This window comes from Gadus morhua, chromosome 16 (assembly GCF_902167405.1).
Source record: "Gadus morhua chromosome 16, gadMor3.0, whole genome shotgun sequence".
NCBI lineage: Eukaryota > Metazoa > Chordata > Actinopteri > Gadiformes > Gadidae > Gadus > Gadus morhua.
Genome location: NC_044063.1, coordinates 17,305,223 through 17,322,688, shown reverse-complemented (window position 1 = coordinate 17,322,688; position 17,466 = coordinate 17,305,223). Strand labels below are relative to the sequence as shown.

General features: G+C 49.4%; 1 protein-coding gene across 1 annotated transcript in view; it reads right to left on the bottom strand.

The window, feature by feature from the left end:
* kmt2a (lysine (K)-specific methyltransferase 2A) overlaps positions 1 to 17,466 on the bottom strand; it is a 37,679-nt gene continuing 20,213 nt past the window's right edge. The window contains 18 exon segments of the mRNA XM_030380516.1: positions 1 to 4,701; positions 4,996 to 5,125; positions 6,036 to 6,116; positions 6,243 to 6,341; positions 6,750 to 6,924; positions 7,071 to 7,145; positions 7,362 to 7,591; positions 7,687 to 7,755; positions 8,007 to 10,691; positions 10,784 to 13,367; positions 13,550 to 13,696; positions 13,846 to 14,006; positions 14,172 to 14,250; positions 14,339 to 14,450; positions 14,572 to 14,730; positions 15,005 to 15,142; positions 15,277 to 15,371; positions 15,486 to 15,700. Coding sequence (XP_030236376.1) covers positions 4,426 to 4,701; positions 4,996 to 5,125; positions 6,036 to 6,116; positions 6,243 to 6,341; positions 6,750 to 6,924; positions 7,071 to 7,145; positions 7,362 to 7,591; positions 7,687 to 7,755; positions 8,007 to 10,691; positions 10,784 to 13,367; positions 13,550 to 13,696; positions 13,846 to 14,006; positions 14,172 to 14,250; positions 14,339 to 14,450; positions 14,572 to 14,730; positions 15,005 to 15,142; positions 15,277 to 15,371; positions 15,486 to 15,700 — 7,510 coding nt within the window. The 3' untranslated portion in view covers positions 1 to 4,425.

Genomic DNA, 17,466 nt, shown 5'->3' with positions numbered 1-17,466 from the left:
TAAAGAGTAAAGGACACATGTTTATTATTTAAACTATCACTTAAATAAAAAAGTGCATAGAAAATAAACATGATTAGAAACTTTTCTTTTTACATGTATTTACAACTTTGCTTCCTAATTTTACATTCAACCCTATTTGTGGTTTTTCTTTTTTTTTTTACTGTTGTAATTTCCTTCATTTCTGTGATGAGTATTGAGAGAACACTGATAAACAAGACCGTCATATTATTATTATTATTATTATGAGCAGGAGGAAGTTGATAAGACAAAGGTATATTCAAGGCATTAAAAACAAGCCTGTGTATCATCCAATATTCACTTCCTGTGTGACACCAAATTCCCTCCTAGGCTGACAAGTTAAAATACAAACAAATGTTTAGTACTCGCTCAACTGCTCCAAAATGTCGATTGCAAAAATAACAATTTTGGCTTGTTGACCGTTGCTCAAAATAAATAACGTAAGTGTATTTTTTTAACCAACATTATCATCTTGGTATTATCATATATATATGTATATATATATAAAATATATATATAAAAATAGTACATGATAAGTACAACCAAAGCTTCAGAGGAAGGAGTCAGCAAGGGAGACACAAAGGGTTTTCCAAAATGAAGCAACATTTTGGTTGGGATTTCATACGTTTACTGGTCGGTCTCCACTAACCAGACTCCATTTATACACATCAAGTAAGCAGTTTCAAAATCCCTGTTAAAAATAAAATGTACAATAAAAACAGACAAAAAAAAAAAAAAAAAAGAACCGTCACTACAACAATCAGAAAACAAACATGGCTGACCTCAAGAAGTACACAACCACATTAACGGTTACATTTCTCATCACATAAATATTGTTCCTTTCCGGAAAAATAAAAAGCTAAGTAAGAAATGTAATCCGCAAAGCCCCTTTTTCATGTTGAAGGTGCATTCACAGACACAGGAGAATTGGTACTGATATCACTATACAAGATGGACGACCGTTAGTCTCATTCAGGTATACTGTAACACAAAAACCATTATAGAGTACATTGAAACATTGCTAATAACCATAAATCTGATGATTTGCTACTGTAACTAAGTTTGTCTGTCCATTCCATATATTGTATAGATACTAAAGCACAAGAAATTACTATGCATGATTTTGTATATTATCATTGTTATATATAGTATAATTACAGATGATGTGGGTGAAGAGCCACTGGTGTGGCGTGGTAAAATGAAGACAAGGATGCAACAGAGGCTGTTGACTTACTGTATAGCTGCTTATTAAGGAACACGGAAACAGATGCTATAGTCGCTAGTTATTATTTACTGGTTTACTGGTCAAGCGTTTGAAGCGGAGACCCAAGGACAGACGGAGCCCTTAGCATTAGCAACCCCCTCACCCCAAATACACGTATGAATGACCGTATTCCCTCATTCAGTAAAAACCGGTTGGTACGAGTAGGTAGAAATGCCGTCGTGATGTACCCGTCATGTCAGTACATCCCCAGTGGTTAAATTAAACAAACAAAACGTAAACCATCGCCGCCTCCCCGCTACGGGTTCATGTCATAGCTTCCCAGACCGCCATGTTTCACAGATAACACAAAGTCTCTCTCCGTGGAACAAATGGAGCCCACAGAAGGGATCGCCACAACTCAGATGTTGCTCAGGAGGATAATACATTCAGGTTTTTGTTTTTTTGTTGTATCTTAGCAGCAGAACCCAGCAAGCAAAATGCTGATGCAGAAACATGATTCACACCACCCGGTGAGAGTTGGTGTTGACTGCTCCTGGCCGGTGGGGGACCACAGCCTGGCTGATATGCACTGCACGGCCGCTAGATGTACACCGCGGCCCCTGCCTTAGCAGCGTGGGGAGTGGGAGTCAAGTGCACTTCACTAGGGGCCTGAATGCCACGTTCACAGGCCCCGTCAAGACCTATCCCACATTAAGTTTTCCTCTTTGCTAGGGGGGGGGGCCTACGGCTGGGGTTGAAAAAAACAGCTTGGTCTTAAGCGGGAGGGATGAGAAGTATCGTCCTATGTGTAATTCAGTGCCTCTATCATAACAAACGTGCAGAGGTGGAGCCCTCAGAAAGGACCGTTACAGTTTTGACTTTCTACGTGAAACGCTCCACTTCTGCTGCAAGTGTAACTGTTCTGTCCGTAATGTTTCTATGAGGGGACGCTCAGGAGGGAGGGGGCTGGCTGAACTCCAGTAATGGTCTGTGGTCAACCAGGTAAATATGCAAATCCAACGGGGAACGATCACTGGCCGCGTTGGCATGTTGGCTCCAGGATAGCAAAATAAAAATAAATCAGCAGCCGAGAAACAATAGGTTTAGTTTATCCAGCAAAACATGGAAAAAAAAAAAAGACCCTTTAAACAACTAAGGCAAAACACAAATTACTGATTTCACTTGTACATGCACTGTGCAAAGTGGTTTGAATTGGCTGGAGATATGACTTATGCTTTTCTTTATTTGCGTTGCATCAATAACATGAAGGCACCTCTTCATTATAAACTGGGCCTGCAGACGGGACCACAATCTATAGGAAACCGTTGAGTTGTGAACAGATGTGGATCTGACCAGTGTAGCCTATCCTGCCAGGGAAAAGCATTATTGTTTTTAGGTTGGTCTTGTTGTCAGAGCGTAACGCTGGGTGTTGACATTAAGGCGGGAGAGAGGAGATATTCACCTATTTAATACGGACCAATAATTTAAAGTCTCCCTCTCGAGTGCATATTAACAGAACTGCCCTCTACAACTGGAACATAGAGAATTAGAATAGAAAAGAATAAAACACAGCCCCGACCGAAATGGCCTTGGATAGAGAGCTACTGGTGGACTGCACTCAATGGAACCAAGCCACAGACCAACGGCAGTCTTTGGAATTAAAGAAAACATTCAGGCTACAAATTAAACAATAAAAATAATTAAAATCAATTTGGGAAAGAAAAACAAAACAAGAACACAACTTCGAAAAGGCAGCAGAATACAAAACGTAGAGACCAAGCATTAGTGTTTGTAAACCTCTATTTCCTACAAAAATGGCAATAAAATAAATACAATCTCTTAAAAAATATAAATACCATCATTAAGTGCTATTCACTAGTGAGTGCTTTTTTAGTTTTTTTCTGTAGAAAAATATACATTATTTACATTTCTTTTTAAAAGCAAGCATGATATTTCCCTGTCCATAATTAAGAAAGACAGATAACAAACAAGAAATTTAAAAGACTTAATACCATACAAATAAAAAAAGTTTTTAAAGTTTATAACAATTGGCTAAAAAGAAGGGAAAAATACCTCGATGGGAATTCAATTCAAGGGGCTGATGTTTGGTTTCTCTCTGCTGCTGTAATTTGGAACGTCATTAGAAATCCAAAATAACCTTAACTTCCAAAGACTTGAGCTTAATAGCGACAGCACACTTGAACCTGCAGTACTACGTCTAACAATACCTGGCGACGGCCCCAGCGGGGAGACCGACTAGACCCATAACGGGACCCCTTTGAGCACAACTCTAAGGTTCCCTCGTCCCTTGGCAGTCAGTCCACCAGTATCTCCAGCTGCCTAGCTTCCTCAAGGCCAGAAGCTTCCAAACATTAAAACCAGCTCTACCTAGCTACCTAGTCCGACTAACAAACTCTGGCTGAATTACACTGGTAAGTTATTCTAAAGCAAACAAAACAAAAACAAAGAAACTGAACTAACACTTTTTTTCTTCAGAGGTGCCTCCTTTACCTCAGTTTCTTCCTATGACCATTGCCCCTCTGCTATTGCAACCTGTACATGCAGGCTTCCCAAGACATGCTCCTGGGCATCCTGCTATTTACAGACTTTTCCTCCAGACCAGAGTCTGGGTGGGTATGGGATTGGTGACACATCCCCACAGCTCTGAAGGCTTCAGGACACGCGCGCGCACACACGCACACGCACGCACACACACACACACACACACACAACTCTGAATATTCCTTTCCAAGTCCCTAAGGCCCTTCAACAATTGCACTTTGGTGTAAAATCGATCCTTTCCGTTCACGGTTTGTTGTTTGACTTTCGATTGGAACCTCTAAGCTCTCCAGCATTGGGGTTCAAAGTAAGGTTATCCTATCTGATGAGGCCCAACCTTTCTGGTGAAATTAAGAACTGGCCAAATTAGCAAAGGAAAGAAATGGGGCTATTGTTATAAATTCCACTACAGAGAAAAGTTGAGATTTTCAATGATGTCAAGTTAATCATAAAGGAGGCACAATCATTGTCGTCTTGCTCATATCCAACAGCCCCTTCAACCAACGGCAAGAGTCATCAGGAACAAACTCCTTCCTCCACTTCTGGTGGCACGCTCCTCTCTGGAGCCAGTGCTGCTGCTCGGGTCCTTAACAGCCGGGGCCCTTACTGAAGCCGGGCCGGGCGCCAAATCATCATCATCATCATCAGTTGAGGAACCTGCGACACCTCTTGGCGCCGCAGTTGCAGGGCAGCTTGCTGCCGGCGTCCTCCACGGGGAACTTGTAGTCGTAGGTGAGCTCCTCGCCGGGGCGGACGCGGCGCGAGGCCAGGATGACGATGTGCTTCCTGCCATCCACGGCGACCACGCGCGAGTGGCAGTTGGGCTCACAGGCGTGGTTGATGAAGCGAGCGGCGTTGCCGTGCACCGTGGCGTCCACCACCTCGTGGTCGTCGATGCGGAACATGTAGCAGCCCATGCCCTGCAGCGGGAGGAATGACAAACGCTAAGTAGGTTGTTCGATGTGAAGGTTGCTGTGCTTAACAGGCTTTTCAAAGCCCCAAGCCCGACATGTGCAAATTTGGGTATATATTTGTGGCGGGAACCTACAAAATGTTTGGAATCATATTGTAAGGGGGAGAAAAGCAAACAAAACAAAAGGTCCCTTGGAGATATTAAAGAATGTAAGGGTCTTCTTTCTGCTCACTTCAAATATGACTTTTATTTTGCAAAAATGCAAAAAAGATATTGATCTGTTTCTCTCCCTCTCTCTTACCTTGCCCTCGTAGAACCTTTCGCGCCTGTCTGTGAGCACGGAGCGGATGACGTTCCCGGAGTACTCAATCACCATCTCTCCGGCCTCAATGGTTCTCTTGCAGAACAGCCCGCGACCGTGGATGGGAGATCTGGGGGGGGAAACACGCAGGGATGAGGTTATAATAGGTGACCTAACTGACAAACGTAATTGATTGTACCTGCAGGGCATTTTTATTCACGCCGTCGAATGTGTTGTTTGTGATCATTGTCATTCACCCCGTGAATGTGGATATTTTTGAGCTGGATGATTGTTAGAAATTCACTTAAAATCGGTGCGATATGATTATTATTCTTTTTTTAATTGAGCTCTAAAAACTAATTCTGCCGTGTTGATGCCAACTTTAAGGCCAGAGAGATCTAGGTTAATTGCGCCAACTCTGCATGGAAAGATCTCATATTAAACCTCAAAAAGTGAGCCTTGCATTTGAGGATGGCCGGGGTATGGAAAACGAGGGGGTGCATATGTGCATATTGTCACCCTCTTAAAGTAATGGCCTAAGTCATATTTTCAAGTTGTTGAGAAAACATAAAAAAAACTGAACCATATATATATATATATATATATATATAGAGTATATGATATTTATGAATCATTTCAAACAAAAGGTCATGACAATAGATGATTATTGATATACAAATAATGATGATAAAATTGCCTAAGTCATTCTGTCTAGTGACTTAGCCAAAATAAATTGGCCTAATTCACACTCTTGACATAGGCCACACTAAAGGGGGAGGATCACATGATCTGTTCAACTAAGGATGTTGGGGATTTTACCAGAGGTGGCCAGCATAACAAAGGGCTGATTTAGGCAAGAAAACCATTTTGGCAAAAAAGTGACTTAGGCCATTACGGCCTAAGTCACTAAGGCCATTAAGAGGGTGATGATATTGTACCTTTAACAGAAAGAAATACTGCAGTTCTGTCTGTTATATTAAGATATGTCCTATAGGTTCCTCTGTTTCCGTTCAAGTGAGGAAGATCTCTTTTCTCCTTACCTGTAAACCCCAACGGTCTCCTTGGATGTTGTTTTAAGCTGGCTGAACCTAACGGCCAGGGGGAGCTCCAAGGACAGACGCCTGCAACACCACAACATAGAGGGACACATTCAGGTTGGTGACCAGTGCTCTTCAATGCCTTGTCAAAATATATTACAACAAACCAAACTGAACATTAAAGAAGGACAGGATGCTGAGGGAGCCCACCTGGCCATCGTGAGATCCTCTTCCTCTTCCTGTGGCCGGTGCTGAGGTGGCTGGCGGTGTTTGGAGGCCAGGAAGTTGAACACGTCGAATGCAGACCTCCTAGTTGCAACAACCAGTCAGTCACCCAAAAGGAGCAGGTTCAAAACACAAGAACACACAAACACCAATGTTAGCAGGAACGATAGGACAGTACACAAAAGAGGTGGACAAGAAAGTATCTGCTTGGCAAGACTGCCATAAATTCCATAATTGTCATCTGACTGTTCATTTTATAGAGACTTTATTTGCATCAATACCTCCTTAAACAGAATTCTTCATTTATACCTGATGGCATTCATGTAAACCTTGACATCTTCTACTCCTACCCCGAAGTGAATCAAACACGGAATAGGGAATGTTCAGTAAATGGCTCCCACTGAAGAGGGGCTGATGAAGACTCGGTACCAGGGTCGGGAACCAACGCTCCTCCGGCTACAGTATGGGCCCGTCCGGGCAGGGGCTCCCTACCTGTGGTGGGTCTCTGCGCGCGCCGCCCCGTGGGGGTTGGCCGGGGGCGCGGTGGTGTCCCCGGGCTTGTGGAAGCGGAAGCGGTAGCTGCGGCAGTGTCTGGCGCCGCAGAGCTGCTCCAGCAGGAAGACCACCGCCTCGTGCACCACGCCCAGCATCCTCAGACCGTTGACGCCTGGGGCCGGAGCAGGGACACACACGCGTAGATGTGAGCATGGATCTTCAATGACTCACCAGGTTGTTGGTGTTTTAAAAAGGAGTTAGGAATAATAAATCATACACGTGCTAATGAGGATGATGATAATGATTAATGAAGCTCACCTTCGAAAGACAGCTCTTTGAGTCGGGCGTCGGAGCGAGCTTGCTGTACTTTATCAGTCAGGGATTTCCAAGCCTCTGTATTGAGAGGGCAGACAGAACATCCGTTACACACACACACACACACACACACACACACCATGAAGGCATTGTAGTACAAAGCGGTCTGGCTGTTGTAGACCGTTTTTATTCCCTCGAGAGACAGTCGAGACACATTGTATAACAATGGTAGCATTAGGCTGATTATTAAAAAGGGGCTAAATTGTTAAGTACTTTGCAGTGTTTTCCTCTCACCTTCGATACTCTCACAGCGGATGTGGAAGCCGTCCTCACTGCGGATTTCAAAGATGATGCCCTTCTTAGGCTTACTGTCTAGGACAGAGTCCTCTGCATCGCCTTCCTGCTCTGGCAGCGAGGCCACCAGGGGGGGGCCCGGGGCCCCAGAGCCCCCCCCCGGGGCCTTGTCCTTCTCCACGGCTCTCCCCGTCAGGGCACATGTTTCAGAAGACTTTGGATCGGGGACACTGGAGACAACAAGGAAGACCAAATTGGGTGAGCATCGGAGAACTGCATGAGGACTGGATTTGTGCATCCGTTGGGGTGTTGGCAGAAAACCTACCTCTTGTTGGGTGGCTTTTCTGTGGGTGTTGCCGTGTCCATAGGCCCAGATGAACTAAACTCTCTGGATCTACAGAAAACACATATTTGGTCACAAAACATTTAGCATTCCATCCAATAAATATTACAGGACTCTATTACAAGCATCGTTCAAGATAGCCTTTGGGTCTGTTCCATTACCAAAACAAGGAAACTGGTTTGCTACATACTTTCCTCACACACTAACTTGGGATGCCGCAAGTGGCTCTTAGAAATAGAAGAAGATAACATAGCCTATATTTCTATCAATCTTCCATCCTTCAATCAATTCACATGTCTCACCCCAGGTTTGCGGATGGTCGTCTTTCGGGGTTGTTGTACGGCTCCTTCTTCTGCAAGGTCTTGAGTTTCTTCCCACTAGATTTGTCGGGGCTCTGCCTGCTTCTCTTGGCCTTCTGCTTGCCTTTCCCCGCTCCACAGACGTTGAGTGTGGACGATGCAACAGCGTTGGAGCGCTGAATTTGTTCCATGGTAGTAGATCTGGAGCCCGGAGAGTGTCCGGGAGCCTTGGTGTGAGTGAACACCCCGACCATGCCCTTAGATGACCCCACTGTGGTGACTTGTCCCGGGGCTCGGGTCACACAGGCTAGGGTGCCGGTGTTCTGACTGGTCTCCATGGTCTGGGCTCTGTGGTGGGGTAGACGGTGTAGGTGCTGCAGCTGACCGACAACGCTGTCCTTCTCCCCCGGTTGTGTGACGGCCATGCTGAACGTCTGCGGGGTGGGCAGGACACAGATGCTACTGGCAATGCAGGTCTGGACAGTGGAGCCCATGTGGGACATCAGGGGGGTTCCTCCTGCTGGCTGAAGCACCATGGGCTGATCAGACAAGCCCAGGCCGTGGGGCCCGGCCTTAAAGAGGAGGTTGCCGATCGACCCGGTGAGCTCGGTGGCACCGAGGACCGGGGTCGTGAGAGACACAGATCCTGGAGCGATAAGGCCAGTCGCTCCACTGGGAGCAACCGACACAACATTTAACACAGACTGATTGGAGTTAAGACTAGAGACTGTGCAGGGCAAGAGGTGAGTGGAGTCATGACGCATACCAGCCTGGCCACCAGCAGAAATGGGCATTCTGTGCTGAAGGATAGGCTCAAAGTACATAACCCCGCCTTGTTTGGGCCTCTTGATGATGTTGGGGACCTTGCGTTGGGAGGTGGTGAACTCAACTAGTCCTCCGGGTGGACCAGGAATGCCAGCAGTGATTTGAGAGCCGGACAGGTTGATAAGGGTCATGTTTGGAGTGCCCACTTCAGATGGTGCCAGAGTTGGCTGACCGCGGGACCGAGCTAGCTTTTTGGTCTTTCTTGGCTGCAGACGGGAAATCGGTCGCTTCTTGCCATGTGCAGAGGCCAACAAAGCTGGGGAAGAGGCCATGGAAGAGGGGCTAGACACTAAAGGACCCAATTCACGAGGCCGGCCAGCGTCTGACACAAGAATCTGGGACTGGTCGTGGGGCTTGGATGACACTCCAATGAGGAGCCCTGAGGTTGTGCTGGGGATGCCAGTCTGAAAGCCTGTCTGCGTTCCTGTGAAGGTGTGGATCTGTGGGTGGTGGGACATGGTGCCCAAGACTTTTCCCCCTGCCGGGAAGATTGTAGAAGCTGAGGAAAGCCCAGTATTAAGCCCAGTGGTTAGGGTCATTGAGCTCAATACTGCGGAGGTGCTGGTGTCCATCACTCCCGTGGCACTGATCTTTTGGGGGACACCATTTGGAAGAGTCTGGAGAACGTATAGCGGCTGGAACTGTTGGTTGACCAAGATTAGCTTTTCAGGGCCTTGTTTAAGGACGGCTGGACCGGCCACCTGAGCCTGGGAAGGGCCTGGGCCGTGGATCGGGCCAGGGCTGCCCGCTGAAGCCGAGGAGGAGGCAGTGATGTATGTCTGGCCTTGATGAGGCAAAGAGGGGGAGCTAGGTAGACCCGGGGTAGCAGAGTTTCTAGCTAGGTCCTGGGTCCCCGGGGACTCCACCACTTGGCCAAGAGCAGGGCTGGGAATGAACTGTTCAGGAGTGTCGTGCTCTTCTGCCAGCGGAGTATCCCTCGTGGACAGCGCTTTGCCGTCATGCTGGTTCTGCGATGGCGACACACTGGACCCCTTTCTCTTCTTCTCAGCACTCTTCTCCCCACTAATGGCTTCTGGGTCGGCAGCCAAGCCCAGCATTGTGCGGTCTGCGGTTTCTGAGATGAGACTTCCAGCGGTGTGGTTTTGGCCGCTGCTGACAGAGGGGCGGGTGGTCAGGACAGAGAGGTCGGAGGGTAACGCCAGAGGAAGACCGTAGGGCTCTTCTACAGATATTGAGCTGCTCACACCGCTCTCAACGGCGCTGCCACCGTCACCGCTGGCGAGAGGCTGGGAGAAGTCATCGAACAGGATGTCCTTGCGCCGATTTACGTCAACGTCGACGTAGCCTAAGAGCTCTGAGGAGGAGGGCTCGGGTTGTTGGCCCAAAGCCTGCATGGACATGGAGGGAGTGTTGAGGACAAACTCCATGATGTCGGACGGCAGGATGTTGCCACAGTCGTCGCTGTTATTGTTGTCGGAATCTGACTTGAGGAGCTCAGTGCTAAGGGAAAGCTGGTTGTCAAGGGGATCTTGACCCTGGCTTTGGGATTTGACCCCACCTCCAAGAGGAAGACTATTATCTTTCTGATTCTTTCTGCCCTCCCTGTTGTTGCTTCCACCTCCTCCTCCTCCTCCACCTCCACCTCCACCCCCTGCTGCTGCTGCTGCTGCTGCTGCTGCTGCTCCACCGTTGTCCGCCTCCTTGCTTGTGTCATGGGACTCCAGTTTCTCAGCATGCCTCTCGCGGCCCTTTCTTTTGCCAGTGTTTCTGTGCGAGCTGGAAGTGGCTGAGGTGGTTGTGGCGGTGGTGGTTGTGGCGGTGGTGGTGGGACAGGTGCTGGCGTCGCTCTCTGAGCCGTCGTCCACTCCGTCCAGCTGACCGATTTGCTGCTTGCTCAAGCTTCTGTTAAACAAACAGACAAATTCAATTCTAGCCATATTTAGACAAGAGTACATCTTATAAAAAAATATTAACATTATTCATGTCATACTCACATTTGACTCAGTGCGTCGTCTCCGGAGTTGTCTTGTGCCTGCAGTTCCTCCTCATCCTTCAGGAACCTCTGCAGCTGGGAGCTCCTTCCCAGACAGCGGTCCAGCCCCTCGATCGAAGGCAAGCCCCCGCTGGGGTTTATGATGGTCCGGGTGAAGTTGTAGTAGTACGCGTCCTTGTCCCGGTGCTTCATCATACCTTCCTCTTCATCCCCGCTCTCCCCCGAGGAGGAGGTGGTGCTCCTGTCGTCTGCTCCGTCCACCTGTCCCTCGGCGGACCTCCGGCTGCCCCCGCTCCTCCTCTTGGCCACGCCCACCGGCCCCGCCCCGTCTGCGCTGCCGTAGAACGGGAGGTCCTCCTCGCCGTACGAGCGGACGCCGTAGAACGGCGTGAGGCCGAAGAACATGTTTGAGCGTGCGCGGGCGCTGCGGCGAGGGTAGCGGCGCTTGGCCGAGCCCGAGCCGTCGCTGTCGTCCTCGTGGTGCTTGTCGTCGAGGCCCCGGCCCTCCGGGTCGTCGTCCTCCGGCCCATGCCCCTCGTCCTCAGGGCCGTGCGGCAGGAGGCCGTGGTGACGGTGGTGGTGGAGGTGATGGTGGTGGCGGAGGTCGGCGAGCTCTTTGCGGCGCTCCCCGTCCTCCGGCTGGGTCTGGGAGTCGGACTCTGAGCCGTCGCTGCTGCTGGCGGACGCAGAGGAGAAGACGGCCGAGCGGGGGGAGTGGCGGGCGGCCGGGCCCGAGGAAGAGATGGTGGAGGTGGTGTTGGTGGTGGAGCAGCAGGAGGCGGTGCTGCTAGCACTGGTTCCGTTAGGGTCGGTGTTGACGTCGGTCTTGAGTGGGGTTGAATGGGGCGCTTTGGGTGGTCTTTTTTTGTCCCTGGATGACAATGAAAGCTGGTTGCCTGTCGTTTTTGAGTAACATGGGGTAAAGGTCTTCACCCCCCTCTCTGCAGATAAACTGGCCTGTGGCTGTTGTAGGCTCTCCACGGTGGGACTGTTCTTACGATCAGAAGGGAAGCCCTCCCTGCTCTTTGAGGATCGGTCTACTCCATGGCCCTCCATCTCCTCCTCAACCTTACCATGGACCTTGGCACTGTTTCCCAGGGTTGGAGCTTTGCTGCTACTGCTGTTGCAAGGGCTTGGGGTTTGTGCGGGCGTGTTGTTTACAGTGCTTGTGGTAGTTTTAGAATTATGATTCAGGGGTGAGGCTTTGTTGTTACCAATGGGCAGAGCCTTCTCACGGTCATGATCCTGGAACACCTCTTTGCTCCCCGACGTTCTACCTTTTGAGTTCTTGTCTTTGGAAGCTGGGGCCACGATGTGGGAGGGGCCACGTTGGCTGATGTCCTCCTCCACCGGAGACCTAGAAGACCACAGTGGTTTCATTGCTGCAGTGGGGGCAGGCCCTGAAGAGTAGTCTTGTGACTTCCGTGTCCCACCCTTCTGCAGGGCTGGCTGTGGGGAGCCAGATTTTCCCAAAGCAGAATCATTGTACAGAGGGGTCGGTATGGAAGGCCCGGTCCCGACTCCCGTTTCCTTCCCCGTCATGAGCTTGTCCCGAGGCTGGTTGCTGTTGCTGATAAATGTGCCAACAGGTTTGCCCTGCTTGTCTGCAGTCTTGAGGTTACAACCCTTTTGTTGTCCTGTGAGAACAGCGGTCCCAACTGGAGGAGAGGACTGGCCTGTACCAGCAGGAGTCAGCCTGGCGCCCCTAATTTCCCCTCCAACTTTAGACTGACTGCTGCTTCTTCCATCTTTCACCGGTACTTTGCTTCTCTCTGTGCTTCTGTAGTTGGGGGAGTCTCTTGAGGGCGGTCTACCCCTTTCAGAGTCTCGACTGGAAGGTCTGCTTTTCTCTTGGCCTGGGTCCTTGACTCTTTCTGTATCCCTGCCATATCGTTTATGCTTGTCAGGGTCCCTGAGCCCTGAATCTCTGCTTGACTTGTTTCTTTCAGTGTCCCTATAGCTTTGATCTGTGGAAATGGGCTTGTCCTCGTCTGCGTCTTTACTGCTGGGATCTTTGCTGGCCCCTCTTCCCTTCTCAGAGTCTCTGAGGCTCGGCTCTCTACCAAGGACTCGTCCCCTCTCCGTCTCCTTCAGCCCAGTGTCTTTGTTTAGTGGACTCCCTTTGTCTGGCTCTTTGGAGGTCAGCCTTCCCTTATCAGCATCATTCTGGCCCATGTCTCTAGGAATTCTGTACTTGTCAGAGTCCTTTGAGGTCTGTTCCCGGCATGAGCTTCTGACCTTGTCCATGTCCCTGGCGCCTGGATCTCTTGAAGATGATTGTGATTGTGGGGTTGGTGGTGGTGGTGGCGGTGGTCTGGTTCGTTCTGTGGAGTACATTCGAGTCCTCTCCCCTTCCCTCAAGGTGGAATCCTTACCGGAGCTTCTGATCTTCTCTGGGTCTCTGGCAGGTGAGGGTATGAGTGGAGGGGGTGAGGTGAGGGGTCGTGACGGGGGTGTTGGAGGGGAGGTCACCCCTCTCTGTCTGTTGGCTGGAGGAGAGAGGGAAGGGGTGCTGTGTCTCCGCGAGCCCATGTTTTGCACGCCAGAGCTCGGTAGGGGCTCTCTGCTTTGGCACCGAGCAGAATCTGAAAAACACACAAAATGTGAGGTTATGCAACATGATTACTAGTTATGACTTTTTTCGTTTTAACTGAAGGACAACCGACTTTGAATCAAAAAGAAAGAACGCTTTGAAATTGCCAAAAGACAATAGTGCTAGCAGATATATGTCGGTAAGGATAAGAGCTGAGGGATATGTTGGATGTACCTGGACTGGACATGGGTTTGGGGCATGGTGAACGCTGGCAAGGGGGGTAGCTGGGGTGTCTGTTCCTGGTATAAACTCTGAGTTTGGGAGTGTTCGTTGGGGAAAGGGCCTCTGAGCGCCTTGGCGAGTCAAATGGATCTGGAAAGTCTTTATCGGTGAGCAGAAATAACACACAATCTCTTTAATGTGCAGTTTAGGGACGTTGTCTCCTGCTATTGTATCAGCCGTTTGAACTAAATGTAGTGTGCACTTAAAAAGATAGAAAAAGAGCCATGTGACCGCAAAGCTGCAACTACCTGAGGATGAAGGTGGGCAGTGAGCTATAGTGCGGTTGTCTCCAGGAGCCATCATGCTTTTGAACGCAGACTCTGCCACCGGGGGGCGACATACAAGGATCCTACAGGTATACACGCAACGCTTCCGAGCATCCAGAGTGCTCCAATACACTCTCGAACACCTTGGAAAGAGGAGGGGCAATAAAGAACACTTTGAGTTGGTATAATTAATTAGCCATTACTACATTCAATAGAATAGACTTGTAGATTTAAAGTTGTAATTATAGCGCTCCATGTTGAGTGATAATTAACAGCTCAGGTGTAAAATTTTATTGCGTAAAACTCACTGGTACTCAATGGGGAAGAGCTTGCGCTTGCAGTCTGAAAATTCAGTAAGTATCCCCAGGCACTCGATGGTCATGGAGCCTGTAACGACATGGATTTGAATCAGCATCCTGGGAGGGATAGTAGAGCGCAAAAGGTAAACACTACAGCACCAAGGTGGTAAACCTACCGATCATCATGTGGACATTCTCAGGCTCCAGGCCCGCCAGCCACTTCCTCCTCAGACTAATCCCCTCCAAGTCCACAAGGATCCTGCGTGTCACCTCAAAACCTGACACCACCTGAAAAATAATTGATACAAAATGTTAAGCAATGCACAAACCCCTGCATCTTACAACTGAACGAGTGGCCGTGTTACACATTGGAAGTCTCACAATATATTATAACATTCAAATCCTTCACCTCGCCCTTGATGAGGTCCCTGTGCCTGGGGCAGTAGACCTTCTTGTCCTCCAGGAAGACACAGTGACACTGACGTGCACACATGAAGTGGTAATAGCTGGAGCACGAGGTCAGGCAGCAGCCCACCGTGGCTCCTGGCCGCTGACACTTCTCACAGCGCTGAAACACAGACCGCACACACACACACACACATGCAGTTCATACGTCTAGTCCATCTCCCAACGTGGATCCTTGATGCCTGGTGATTACGGTGTCGGACCCCCAGCCGAGTCAGGACTCAAACCCTGAGGTCCCCCGATGACTAACCCCCCCCCCCCCCCCCCCCCCCAACGTTCCCTGAGGACATGTTTCCGCTAGTCGCTTTAGATAGAAGCCTCTAATATGGCTAAGATGGTACATGGTAACCTATAGAGAGAACAACACCATTTCTTACCAGGTGTTTCCCTCGGAGGACAGCCATGTGGACGTTCTTCAGGGAGCCGTCGTCGTCCTCAAAGACCTCGGCGGACCACAGGGCGCAGTTGACGTGTGTCCACTCGTTCTGCCCGATGTACAGCAGCCTGCCCCCCTCCTGCAACGCACAGAGGGACATGGCCCCCGTCAGCATGTTCGCCATTGCTAAGCATAACCACTAAAGCAGGCGTGTGCGTGTGTGCGTGTCCGTGCGTGCGTGCGTGCGTGTGTGGGGTCGGCGTCTCTGCTCACATTGGTGTTTTCGTCCCCGTACTTGAGACACAGAATGCACAGGCGGTTATCGCTGACGCCCAGGGGGGGTGGGCGCTCCGGGCCCTCGTCGCGGTCTGGAGGGAGAGAGGAAGAGGTGAGTCACGACACAAGACTCATTACACACCAGACAACACCGGATGGCCTGTGTGTGTGTGGGTGTGTGGGAGAGGGGTGGAGGCCGGCCGTACCGGGGAGCAGCGGAGGTGGCGGGGGTAGGGATAGGGGCAGTGGTGCGGTGGACGTGGGGGAGTCCGGCTCTCCGGGGGTCCTGGGGCGAGGGGCTGGAATGATCTTCTTGCTGAGGAGAGGGTGCTCGAAGAGGGAGAGGCCCTCTCGCTCCTGCCACTGGGCGTAGTTATGGTCCAGGGACGGAGGCAGCACGGCGTTGGGGAGGAGGCCTCCGCTGAGAGGGGGAGAGGAGGGCGTTTAGTACAGGCTCACCGGTGGACTGGGTAGCCCCGCCCATTCTGCCAGTGATTTGGGCTGCACAAGACCTGGCCCTTGGCCCTGCACAAGGGTCTGGAGAAGAGCAATTCATTTCTTTCTGCTTCCAATACGTTTTTGCGGGAGCCAATCACCAAGCTGGCTTTTCCCCTTGGTGCGCTATTGGCTGGTTTAACACAATAATGACAGGGAAGCGACAGCAAGCAGCCAGTCGCGTACAGAGTCAGTTGAACTGGGCCCGTTGATCAAGCCTCTTGTGCTGAAGAAAATGACAGCAGCTTCCGGTGATCTAGTCTGGCTATTGCCAGACCAAGCTCACACGTAGATTGAGCTTGGTCTGGCAATAGCCAGACTAGATCACCGGAACAGGCAGCTGCTTGTGTGGCCGTTACAAAACGGTTGCGTTAGACTCTGTAAACAACAGAATAGACAGTGTTCCCGTCTAACCGTAGGCCTACAAAGTAGAACAAAAGACCGGTAAGAAGGCGGTTTGAGTTGTGTTAGATCCATGTAATGATGGAATATCAGAATATACAGCCCATCTGTATTCAAAGCTCAGGGGGTGTGTTGGTATCAAGTACCGGCCTGTTTTTGGCTCTGATACAAAGATGCCAGAGAGTACTGTGGTTTAAAAAAAATTGTTTTGGTGTTTTACAGTTGAACAGTACTTCTAGTAAGCTATTGACCTTTCAATAACCAATAAACACTAAATTTGAAGAAAATCAGGCCGCAGAATTGGGCACCCTTCTTCATCCGTTTCTTTTTAACCATTCTGAACGTAAATAATTGGCTGTGAATCTCCGATGTTTGAAAAAAAACGTTATCAGCAATGAATAAGCTGGAGAGTCAATCATTTAATTAACAATCAGGTGTAAATAGACAAGAAAACCACAAATCGGACCACACCGATTGGATTATTGGTGCAGGACATGAAATGTGAGACTGTTGGGAATGCCTCCCATATTGCCTAGAGTCAAGGCCGATAGACAGACTGGGAAACCCAATAGCCAAATGTGCTGCGTGGTTTGTGTGTGTATGCCTACGTGTGCGAGATCAATGTACTGTGATATTAACTGCAATGCACAAAATTACAATAGCACATCCTCAAAGGAAGGTCTGCTACGCAATAACTATCATCATAAATTTAATGCGATGACTTAAGCAGTAGAGGGCAAGCCATACTGCCATACACTGTTTTCCAGCCAAGGGGAGAGCACCATCACAGTGAAACACGGCCAAGTTAATTTGACGTTTACGTTTGACTAAGACTTCAATGAGAACTAGAACTGCAAGCAGTTATGCAGGGGTCCAAGAAGTGTGCATTTCGCCGGCACAACGCGACAAGAAATGTGCGTTTCGCCGGCACAACGCGAAGCATGTGTTCAAAACGCTACCCTGAACCTGTGGATACAAAGGATTTGACTGTGGTAGGAGTAGCGAGAAGTCAGTGTAGCGTTTTCGCGGCGAAATTTTGTAGAAGATATACAATTTCCTCGTTTATGGCGCCCCCTAATGGCGAAATTTCCCGAAATTTTTATCGTACGACATTAAGGTTAGCACCAACATGTGTGTAAAACTTGGAGTCGATCCGATGTGTAATTTTGAATTTTTTGGGATTTTGGATTTTCCACGTCTAATAAACCAATATTCAAAACGCTACCGTTTCGTCGTCGAAGGTCGGATCAATTCTTTTCGTGTAGGTCTGAAGATGCCGTGTGCAAAGTT